The sequence below is a fragment of the Capra hircus genome, chromosome 16 (genome assembly GCF_001704415.2).
Source record: "Capra hircus breed San Clemente chromosome 16, ASM170441v1, whole genome shotgun sequence".
Classification (NCBI taxonomy): Eukaryota; Metazoa; Chordata; class Mammalia; order Artiodactyla; family Bovidae; genus Capra; species Capra hircus.
Window position 1 is genome coordinate 14,061,990 of NC_030823.1, and position 12,972 is coordinate 14,074,961.

Below are 12,972 nucleotides of genomic sequence, written 5' to 3' on the forward strand. Positions count from 1 at the left end.
ACAGAGGATGAAATGGCTGGATGATATCACTGACTTGATGGACATGAGTTTGAATGAAATCCGGGAATTGGTGATGCACAGGGAGGCCTGGCATGCTGTGATTCATGGGTTCGCAAAAAATTGGACACAACTGAGCCACTGAACTGAATGATCCTTTAATTCAAAATGTTTCCCATCACATCTCAATAAAACCTGCTCATCCTATTGCAGGGTTATTATGAGTTTGGAAATAGCAATATTTGTGAAAAATCTACTAAAGAAAAGTAGTCTTTAAACAGAAGGAATAATTTTGTTTTTCTGTCAACTCTCAAAAGAGTTTATGCTTATTAAGATAGGAGCCACATATTTTTCAGACAGATGTCTTTTGTTCTGGTCTCTAATTAATAACTGTGTCACTTTGAACAGTGACTGAATCTTGCTAAATCACTTGTTCTCCTCAATGAAATACTGAGTATAATAGTACTCATCTCCAGCAATACCCAGTACTGGGTACCCAGTACCCAGCAATAGCGTTACTGGAAGGATTAAATGAGAAAATTCAGTTTTACTGCTTAGCCCAGCACACATAGAAACATGGAATAAATTATAAAAAGAAAAATAATAGCTAGCATTTATTTATCACTAATTATGTAAAAGGTATTTTATTTTCATTATTATCCAATTTAATTTACTAAACCTATGAAGAAATTACTATTACAAAAATGATTATTAATGTAATTTTAGCTCTTAACTAGCACAGCAATTGTCACACATTAAACACTCAAAAAATATTTGTTGTACTCTTGTTGAACTCCGTCTTCTAATTATGTTTGAAGGCCCCATTAACTGTATCAGTCAGCATTCTTGCAAGAACAGAATCTGACTGCAGCAGAAAAGGAATTTATGTGCAGACAGCGGATTGCGTAGCTGACAGGATCAGCAGGAGAACTGGAGAGCCGGGCTCTGAGGCTGTGCCAGGAACGGTAACAGAATCACATAATAAGTGCCATCTTTTGAGTGTGTAAGGAGAACACACATCTGCAACGTGCACCTTTGACATCCCAAGAGAGATCATTGCGGTCATTGTTATCAGTGATGCTACAAGATAATTCATTTGCTATTTCTTCAAAGATCTTTAGTGTTTTGTTATTAAAGGGAGCTGGAGGAGAGCAGTTGCTTGTTCTTTGCTTTGGAGAAGCTATCCAAATGTGCTCAGGACCACTGGACTCTCAGAAATTTCACTCACACATCAGAGGCTTGAGTTTTAATAAAATGCATTTGCAGATCTTGCACATAGCTAAGGTATTGGTCAGCAGACAGGATACCTGTTACTTGTGTTTTTCATGTATTTTTTAGTATGATGTCATTAACAAAATATGTCCCATGACGGGATGCAATGGTCTGCATTCCTTTGAAGACACTTGGCAGACAGAGGCTGAGAAATGATTTGACCCTTGAATATGATGGAGATACTTCACTCTCATAGCTGACATAGGAATGAAAACTGCTTCCAGGCTTCCCTTTTTATAATGATAGATAAGAGAGTTTGTGCCATAGAAGAAACTTCCTCCCTAGTGCTAGGAGTCCAGTCACCAGTAAGCTACCATATCTGGAATGGCAGCTTTAATTAGAGTTACTCTGTGATTGAGCTATCGCCAATATGTGAGTTAATTAGAGATGGAATGCGATTATTATTTTCAAAATGTTCAGTGTTGAACAGATTGCCAAGTCCTGCAACCATGTCAAGCATTACAAAAAAAAAAAAAAGGCAGTATCACCTGAATTTAGTCTCTTCCTAGGAGAAGAAAGCTTCCTTTTATCTATCTTACGTTTATAGGTTTTACCTGATAGGTTAGTGAGACAGAGCTTTTCTATTCTAATTCTTTAGTCAGAGACCGGAAAATAAACATAGTCTGGGTTAGGATCCCATTGGACCTGATTTGAGGAGGCTTCCTAGAAAACCAAATTTACTGTTTACTTTCTGTAAGGCCCCTCTCTGTTTCATGTGGCATTAGGAGCCCAAGGGGATAATTCATAATGCAAAAGAGACATGTGGTCTATTAAGTAGGGTATAAGAGTTCTGAGTCTTGAAATCATTCAGAACTACAGATAGCATTCTTCTCTCAGAAAAACTCAAGTCAGGCCTCTTTTGCAGATTTTTTTTCTTTCAATTATACAACTTTAATAGGACCTCAAAGCTCTGATTCCACATTTAAATCCCAAGGAACCATGACCTGTTTATTGAACTCTAAAATTCCTCCAGGTAGACTTTTTTTGAATAGCACCCTGGACTAAGTTTCTGGGCCTCAGTCACAGAGCATTAATTGTATCCTAATTGAAACCAGAGCCCACCATCCGATTTCACACAGATTTTTCCCACTAACAGATGTCCCCATCCTCCAGAATATAATATTCATCAGATACACATGCATTCCTTTTATCAATGCATTTAATGTTCTTTCTCCAGTAGAAAGTCAGCAAATTCTTGATAACAACTGGAAAGTCAGAATAGTTTCAATAAACTCCCTTGGGACATGATGGATGATGGAAGTGGGATGTGATGAAATTTGCTTCCTAATGACGGTCATTTCTTTGATTAAAATCATTACAGTGACTCAAAGAAAGATATTCTAGTCCATCAGGCAGGAGAGAAGATGCTGTTTCTTGGGGACAAAGAAAGTGAGCATTAGTGTTCTGGATTATTCTGAGTTCATCCCAGTCCTCCCCCAGTCTACCTTCTAGTTCCCAGGTTCCCACCCCTTCTAATGTTCTTTCCAACTTTAACAGATCTGGCAGGAATTTAAATTCAGTCTTGGGATCAAAATTTGTTTTGAAGCCCTACAGCTGCAAGAGATAAAAGATCTCTTTTAGTCCTTTCCAGCATTCTGTGCTTTGAGGGGAAAAAAAAAAAAAAATGTAGGATTTTGAGCTCTTTAAGCAAGCCATCTCTATTTGTAGTAACCAAGTCAGTCTCAGTCTTTGAAATTTTTATGTTCCTCATTCAGTTCTATATAGGCACATAGTCCCAAATGTATCTTCAACAAGCTCTTCATTCTAGATGAACACAGGTGGTACTTCTACTGTCAATCTTCCACTCTGAATAATGCACTTATTTAAAAAGTTTTTCTCCCCAACAAATCCAGAAAGAGCCTCCTATTATCCATGGAGACTCTTCCAAACCACTTATGATATCAGTACCTCTAGTAGCCCAGAATTTTTTTTTTCTTTGGATGAAGGTAAGAAAATCAGTCTCTAGATAACCCAATCTGATAAGGAATCAATTAAAGGATATTGGTTAGCATATAGAATCTTCACGAAAGCTAGAGAATCATACTTGTACTACCTGGTTGAGACAAATTAAAAAAAAAATCTTGCATAAGACTTATTTAGTGAGATCACCACTGCTGAACGCATTGAAACCTAGATCTCTATAAGGCTGCACCCCGCAGCCTTTAAGGCCTGCACTTGCCCACCTTCAAGACTGAAGAAAGAGCCTACAGTCAGTTACAGAAACATTAATGGTTTAATGAATGGGTAGAGCTTACATATCTGAAGCAAGACCCTAGAGCAATACCTCACCATGTGTGGTGGATAATGGGGTAGCACAAGGTGGCCTTCTTTGCTCCAGTGGGCAGGGATTGGCCAATTCCCTATCAGTTATAGGGAATTGATGTCAAGTTGGCTTATCGGTTGCCAAGAAAACCAGCAGAGGGGCATGCCCCTTACTGCCCTTTTGATAAGCATAGTTGAAGTTCTGATCTAAAACTAGAATAGTCACTAGTTGAAGTCTGGGGCAAATACATAGGAAGGTCAATCATATGAGCATGGTGTAGGTGAAGCAGGCGGTGGTCAAGCAGAGGAGAGAGCAGGAGGATAACCATCTTGAGTGGCTGATCATCCAATAGCAGCAAACACTACCATTACTGCTGCAATCCCTGTCTCCCTAGAGAATTGCTCTAGGCATCCTCTGTTATCGCTTCAACAGCATAAGATTCAAACTCTGCTCATGTTCACTTGATTCCTATCTCTTAGATGATGCAGCTATATCTTGTAGCTGCAAGAGTGCTGGGAATGTGAAGACCTGGGTCTTATGAATGTGAAGACTGTTCTATAGTTATAGTTTGTCATAGAGATAAACTATAACTATAGAGATAACTATAGTCATAATTGTAGAGGTAAGCTCTGGGTAAATTTTCAAACATTTGAAGGGGGTTCATAAACAGAGCAATTTGATGAAGGACAGATTAATTGTCTTGCTATAGTAAAGTATTTTAACATAAAAATATGATGTATCTTTCAGAGAAAAAGAAAATGATCAGGAAAAGCACAACATTTCTAGGCCAGCTACTAAGGAATTAGGTTCTATTTCTGATTTATGCCTGTGTGAACCCCTCATTTTATGGCCTCATAAAATTGGCTAGTTCACAAGCTATTGAACAGGCTTGCCATTTATTTTATGCAGCATTCTAGTATTTTGTCAATTTCAGTATAAACTCTATACCCATGGTTAATAGAAAGATTTGAATAGACTTGCATTGATATGTGGTCACCTGAAGTCCTATTGGTGATATACTGTAGAAGTTGAGAAAATGTTAAACTGCTACAAATGATTCAAATAGTCCCTTGGAAATGTTTGGAGAAAAATAAAACTTTATAAAAGTTAAAAAACAAGCAGTTCTAATCAGGATTATGGGGTGAGTCAAAGTTTGCCTATTCATTGGGCTCCCTCAAGGGTCAGATTTCCGTTTCAGTCATTAGTAACTTTCTGCCATTCAGGACACTACCTAAACTTTCTGCCTCAACTTTGTTCCCCATCAGCCCTTCTTCCTACTCACATTCCCATCTATTTCTCAATTTTATGTCTTATCACTTTAAATCTTGCATATCTGTAGTGTCAAAGATTGAAGTTAAATTATTTCCTAGGCAGATATTTCTCTTTGAAAATCAGAGGAAGACAGATGAATCTATACTATCTTCTAGGAAACTGTGATTCTCAAGAAACAGCTTTATTAGAAGTGGGTCTGAGTGAGCAGTAACTTTGAAGTTCAATGGTAGAGTTTGATGCTTATTTTTCAACTTTGGATGTAGTACTTAGCATAGGTAAAAACCTGCTATAGACTAAACAAACTAATAAATAAAAACCCAGTCTTAAAAACAGACTAGATTTGACATGTGTTCATTTATAGATAAGGTACTGCATTCAGTAGAAGGAATTAATATTTGTTTTGTTAACTTACTGATCACAGAGAATTTTATGTTAATAGAATATATTATTAACATATAATATTTAAAAACTTCTTTGTTTACAAACAAAACAGAAGAGACATGTATGAAGAACTAGTAGTATCTCAAAATGAGAAGTTATTTTTCTCATGAGAAATGAACAGATGAGTTCTGGTTGAAAACAAATGTTTTCATGGATTCTTCATGTATATCTGATATACATCTTTTTTTTGCTTATTACATCCTTTCATTTAAAGATGTTCTGTGTCCATGTTCTTTATTTTGCTATACATTGTACAATATTTTGTTATTAGAATAAGACTATTGCTATGCTTTCATAATACTTAAAATTATTATTCATACTGCACTTTCATTTCTACTGAAAAGGTACTTTGTACCAATATGGTAACTGATACAGAAAACAAAAACCAGAATGTGAGCCAGTAGGCTTTTACTTTTATATTAACAAGTTATTAAATAATAGCATTTTATATAAATGTCTGAAATATAAGATATATACCTATTGAACTGACAACTTAATAGTATTTTTTGGCTATGATTTTTACTGGCTAACAATATTTATTGAAATTTTAGTAGAATAACACATTCATATGAAATATAAAAAATCACAAAAGCACAAATTTCCTTCTTGAATCCTGCCCACCCATAGTCCTACTTGCTAATGGAAGCAGCTTCTGTTTTGGATATGTTGTTGGTTTTACAACTCAAGAAATCATCTCTGAATAATAATAATTAAAAAAATCTGATTGCTTTTCTATACTTTTGAGGAAGTAAATTATGTGCTCCCAAAGCTCTAGAAAATTTAGAGTGCTTTAGAATACTCTTGAAAATGTATTCCAAAGCTGTTCTGAGCAGAGGTTCTGAATATGTGAAAATGTATAATCAATGCACTGGTCAAAGCTTTGCATGCTCATCAATGAAGACAGAAGCACAAATCATGATCTACCTATTATGGCTGGTCCTTTTACATATAAAAATGTTCCGTTCTCCACTCTTACCTATTTAATTCAACTGTGAAGCATGAGAATGAAGTCCATACACATATAAATACATATGATCAATATATAAATGCAATAGCAAAAATGAAAGTTTTTTGCTGACATTAGAGTTACAAAACTAAAAGTCATCTGCATTCAACACACATAACTGTGCCAATAAAATTTACATGAAGGATTATTGAGGGGACTGAGTTAATATTTAAAGCACTGCAATTGAGTTCCTGCCCAAGCGAGAACTGGTGTTAACAGACAGTGAATTCATTTCAAAGTTAACTCACTAGATATCAAGTGTTAACTAGAGTTTGTTTTAAAGGAGAGGGGAAAAACAACAGCAACAAACTTTGTTCAGCTATTTTAGAAAAGATTTCATTTTTACTGGAAGAGCAGTAGTAATCTTGAGAGTCTACGTGGTGCCTAGCTAGTCTTCTATAATTTATTGGAAGGATGTCACCTATGCTAATTCTCTTTGCCTCCATAGAATTCATTAATATCATGCATCTGCTTTTGTATTATTTTTTACTTCATGTGAATTACTTTTGTGAAGAAGACTGACTGACTTACACACAGGATGTTTATTACCACTGATATTGCTGTTGTTGTTTTGTTTCTCATAGTCCTCAAAACTATGCTGAGCAAAAGTACTTATTTGATACATATCTTGCAAACAGGGGTTTCCAGATTAATCTCTCTAATAACCCAGATACTGAATTAATTTCTCCTAGGATATTTTTATATGACATTAATTTTTTTTCTTTTACAAATTTATTTCCCCAAAGAAGTATGGTTAGTCATTGTTTGTACTTCCCTCATAGCTCAGTGGGTAAATTCTCAATCGGTAAATGCCTGCAATGCAGGAGACCTGGGTTCAATTCCTTGGTTGGGAAGATCCTGTGAAGAAGGAAATGGCAGTATTCTTGCCTGGAGAATCCCATGGACAGAGAGCCCTGGCGGGCTACAGTCCATGGAGTTGCAAAGTCCGACATGACTTAGCAACTAAACCACCGCATTCATTGTTTGCTACTGCTAAGTCGCTTCAGTCGTGTCCGACTCTGTGCGACCCCATAGACGGCAGCCCACTAGGCTCCTCCCATCCCTGGGATTCTCCAGGCAAGAACGCTAGAGTGGGTTGCCATTTCCTTCTCCAATGCATGAAAATAAAAAGTGAAAGTGAAGTCTCTCAGTCAAGTCCGACTCTTAGCGACCCCATGGACTGCAGCCTACCAGGCTCCTCCGTCCATGGATTTTCCAGGCAAGAGTACTGGAGTGGGGTGCCATTGCCTGCCATTTTAAAAGCAAGAGCACTTTATCTTGTACATGAGTTTGGACATTATTATAGGGTTAACTGTTATCTGCTGTCCACTAATCATTGTATTTTCTCTTTGTGGTTATGTAAATCTGGAGGTTTATGTAATAATTCTAATGTATCATTCAAATTTCATTTTCGTAATATATAAACATAAATTTTACTAACTGAAAAAATATCCAGAGGAATATTTCTGGACATTCTATTGACTTCTAAGCAGAATGAATTTCATATAAGATGCTATTTTGGCATTTTAAAATATTACATCATTTGTTATTTCTAAAAAATAAGATGAAAAGTTTATTCATATTCCCACACAGAGATGGAAATAGCTGTATGTTTTGTGCACAACAGGTGTCTGATAACTGTTTTGGGGACTATCAATGGTGACTCTTAATGACTTCATAATGAAGTAATTATTCAAACGTCATGTTAAAACCCTTTTTTAAAAATTACATAGTGCCAGTTTTCAGCAGGCATGTACTGTTACATCCACTTTGGTAAAATAAATAAATTAATAGATTCTTTAACTTGAATAAAGTGTACTGATTTAGAAACTTTTATAATACTACTATAACAAGCAATGAAAATAATTAAAATATGCAATCCCATGAAACAATAAAAGCTTATCAGAAATGTTCAAGTGAAAAATGACAATGAAATGAAATGAATAATTAGTTTGCAAAGTAGTGGCATCTGCTCTGTGAATAATCCAGGGAATGCTTTCCAATTTCCATGCCCCAACTCTTTTATTCAAAGGAGAGAATTTGTCAAAGGAGACATATGGGACCAAACAAAATGTAGAGGACTGTGAAATTGGAATTTTAAAATGCATCTCTTATTTATACTCTGCTTACTTAAAAAAATGATTTGAAGCATATCAAATGGATATATCCTCAAAAGTCTTTCGTGATGAATTTTACTATAAAAAGTCTTGTTTTTCCTTTTGTTTCCTTGTTCTTCCAGATACATTTAACTTCCAAAACATGCCAGAACTCTGTATTTATTTGCTCTAGAAAAAATATCAACCAAATATTCATGAATATAATTTTCTGTTAATTGTCTAGAAGTTGCCTTTTCCATCACTGATGAAATAGTTTGGATTTGATTATTGAAATAGCCCTGGTTTGTAAAATAGATATAAATTAATTGCCTTAAATATATATATATATATATAAATGTAGTTTATCTTTTCCCATGTGAATGGCATATTTTTAAATATTAGTGATAATTTGGGGGTTTTGAAACACTCCAATAGAGACAGTCTCTACCAAGGAATCAGTATGAACATACCTTGTCCAAATTCAAGTAAACACTAACACCTGTAACTAGTTTATTTGAAAATAACTATTTTTGAATTGGATATTTACAACTAACTAAATCTCCATTTAAAACAATTTATTTGCAACTTCATAAAAATTTAAAGTAAAATAATATTTTTATAGTCAAAAATTTTCTATCTCATTTACAAACAAGGAAATCAAGGCACAAACAGACTGAGGTTTAATGCATGCTATGTAAATTTTGGGGGGTAGAATAGTGATGAAAATAGGGTTTGTATCACTTGCCAGATAATATTTCTTCAACCACTGCAAACATTTAGTAATGAAAATCCATGTATTCTCCTATACTGATTTAAGGATAATTTCTGAAAATATTTATTTAATAAACAATACTTGAAACCGATGATTAATGCTGTTGCCAGAAATAAAAGCTAGATTAATGACTATTAACTTTGTGAAAAAAAATTCAGCACCATCAAATTCACTTATCATCAAAAGGAGAACATGGAAAAATTAAGTTCAAGTTAAACTTTTACTCCAAATATTTGCTTTAGAACAATTACTTGAATTACCTTTTTCTATGAATGTTCTTGTTCTATCTTATAAGGAACAAAAGAGAAAATAATCCTAAATCATAAAAAATTACCTTCTTGCTATTAATTTGCCTCACAGAGAATAATAGATTGCATTTGTTTCAGCATTAACATACTAAATATACTTTGGAGAAGAGGAAAACTGATTATTTTATTATTCAAGCGTTGAATTTTGGCATTTTTTTCAGATGAATTCAAGTTCTTTATGAAAAGGCTACCCATGAATTATTTCCTCAACACATCTACCATAATGCATTTGTGGACAATGGATTCTAATTTTCAGCGCCGCTATGAACAACTGGAGAACAGCATGAAGCAACTTTTCCTAAAGGCACAGAAAATTGTACACAAGCTCTTTAGCCTTAGCAAGAGGTGTCATAAACAACCCCTCATCAGCCTGCCAAGACAAAGGTAAGACAAGTGCAGTAATGTAGCCAACTGAGGACAGCTCACTGAGTTTCTGAATGTGTGTGTGGTAATATACATAATACAGTGTTATTCGTATATTTAGAGATGATTTGAAAACATATCGTCTTGTCTCAAAATGATTAATTGCTGTTATTTTCCAAAGTAATGCTATAATGGGAACACATAGACTAACTTTTTATTTAATTTTTTTCTCATTAGAATCAAGATATTATTCTAACTTGTTGTACAGGGTAATCATCTGATAATTGTGTGACAGGGAACATAATAACACAAAAACCTAGTTACATTGTAAGCATAGGAAGTAAGCAGGAATAAAAAGTGATATTTCTCAAGATGTAACTTTTAAATAAAAGCATCTAAATTTTATTTATTTGACATGTTCTTAAAACCATAAATCTCATTATACATGAATGTATGAAAATTGCTCTGAAAGTTTCAAACAATTTATGTGAATGATGACAGACTCTTCGAATATTTGTGTCTGAACTGACTTGGGGAAGCCTGGGTTTTAGATTTGGTAGTTTAATATATATTGATCAGTCAGGGCAGTAAAAAAGTTGCATTTACTTAGTATGAGCAGGTTGAAAATGAATAAAAGGAAAAGCTAAGGAAAATTTTAGGAAAAAAATTCATTAAAAAATGTATTTGTATCAGTATCACCAATATAAAAATACTTGAACTTTGACTCAATGATTAAATTATTAAGAAATCTACATTACAAATTTCTTTCACTGAAAAAAAAGTTTAGACATTTCAAAATTCAGTTTCAAAATAAATCATTGGCATTCTTTACAATCATTGGGCTTTAGCATATTCAGCATGTATGCAATTTAAGTTGAGAACATTTTCATTGGACCCATTTTCCACCCCATACTTCCATGCCCATACTCCCCATATTCCCATGCCCATCCCTCGGCTATTTGTCCCTCCAGATTTGTCTAATCTACTAATTGTCTCCATAGATTTGATTATTCTGGACATTTTTTGTAGTATGTGGGCTTTTGTGACTGACTTCTTTCATGTAGCATAGTGCTGTCTGTTTTACCCATTCGTGGCATGTATCAGTAGTATATCACATTTTATTCTACTTAGCAATTGATCATTTGATGGACTTGGGGTTGTTGCCACTTTTTGTCAAATATAAATGTTGCTGCTGTGAACATTCATGTGTGCTTTATTTTTTTTAATCTGGACATATGTTTCAATGTTCTTGGATATGTTGTTGTTGTTCAGTCACTAAGTTGTGTCCAATTATTTGCAACCCCATGGACTGTACCATGCCACTCGTCTGTCCTCTCCTATCTCCCAGAGTTTGCTCAAATTTATATCCATTGAGTCAGTGATGCTACCTAACCATCTCATCCTCTGCCACCCCCTTCTCCTTTTGCCTTCAATCTTTCCCAGCATCTTTCCAAGGGTCTTTTCCAGTGAGTCAGCTTTTTGTACCAGGTTGCCAAAATTTGGAGCTTCAGCTTCAGTATCAGTCCTTCCAAATGGTTGGTTAGGGTTGCTTTCCTTTAGCATTGACATAATGGGCTAATCAGAAGATAATCCTATATTTAACATTTTGAGGATCTGGCAAACTGTTTTCCGAAATGGCTCTACTGTTCTATATTTCCACCTACTATGAGTGACAGCTCCAATTACTCCACATCATTACCAACACTTTTTATTATCTGCCATTTGATTGTAGTCATTCTAGCAGTTGTGAAGTGGTATCCTTTTGTGGTTTTAATTTACATTTCCCCATCATGACTAATGATGCTAAACGTCTTTGCATGTGTTTATAGTCCATTTTCTACCTTCTATGGGGAAATATCTATTTGAATTTTCTTCCCTCTTAGTCTTTTTTTTTTAATTTGCATTATTGACTTGTATGAGTATATATTTGTATGCCCCGTTCCTTTAGAAACTGTTTGATATAAAAATATCTCCTTCCAGTATCTGGGATGTCTTTTCATTTTTTTGTCCATCTCTTTTCCTGATCTATCTATCTGTCTGTCTGGTCAGTTTGTCAATTTTCTTTCTTTTCAAACACTAACTTTTAGTTTCCTTTATATTCTCTATTATTTTTCTGTTTTTATTTGATTTTCCACTGTGATTGCTATTATTTCTTTTTTTCTATTTGCTTTATGTGAATGCTCTAATTTTCTTTTTCTAGCTTCACAGAGAGAAAACGTGGGTTATTGACTTCATAGCTTTCACTTTTTTAATATAAGCATTCACTGCTGTAAATTGCTCTCTAAGCACTATGATTAAGATTTGTTCTTTTATAGTTCCTGTAAGTTTTCTTATTTATTTCATGCATAAGATATTTTTTATATATCTGTCTGCAAACGTCAAGTAAATATTCCCTAACAGAGAATTACAGCTTGAAAAAGACACTTATTTAACTGCAATGAACCTTATGCTCCCTGTGTGAGCTAGAGTTTGTAAACCACTGAACTAGATAATCTTATCCTCAAACATAAGAGGAAATATGAGAGAATGAGATGGAAGCAATTGATGAGTTTGCTTATAAACTTGTTGACTTTAAGTGTTTTTTTAATCAAGCACAACTGGAGATTATATATATATATATATATATTTTTTTATATATATGTGTATATATATATATATATATATATATGAAGCTCAGGGGAGATTAGAGACTTAAGGTGGCAAACATCAGTGCACATGAAATCATAAGATCTGAATGTAATATCATAGGAAATATGTTTAAGGGATAAGTGGCAAATGAACCTGAATAGGAAACAAATAGTGGAGTAAAATCTGTCAAAAGAGACACATTAATTTCTAGTAAAAATAAATAAAAATTAAACATTCATAAGTGTCATTACAGCACAATATTTCTAAGAAAAATATGCAAGAATTCAAGTTAGGTGTGTGGAGAATAAATAAATAGGCAGTATAATAAAAAGATGCATTATTTGAAACAAATTCAAAAAGTGATAGAACTAAATATTTGTTGTCCAAAACTTCTAAACTAAATAAATCAAAGATATTTCAGGCTTTTTCTTGACTTGCATTTTTTCAATTTAGCTTAATTTCTATGTTTTCTATTGTCATCCCACACGATTTAAAAAAATATAGACTACTTGCTAGATTTTTACTGAATTTGCATATTTCTTCTTCATCATCAT

General features: G+C 34.1%; 1 protein-coding gene across 3 annotated transcripts in view; it reads left to right on the forward strand.

Annotated features, from left to right (window-relative positions):
• Nucleotides 1-12,972, forward strand: part of BRINP3 (BMP/retinoic acid inducible neural specific 3) — a 482,774-nt gene that overhangs the window by 381,205 nt on the left and 88,597 nt on the right. For all 3 annotated transcript variants that reach the window (XM_005690466.3, XM_013970070.2, XM_005690467.2), the window contains exon 7: nt 9,589-9,811. In XM_005690466.3, coding sequence (XP_005690523.1) covers nt 9,589-9,811 — 223 coding nt within the window. The remainder of the gene's footprint in view (nt 1-9,588; nt 9,812-12,972) is intronic.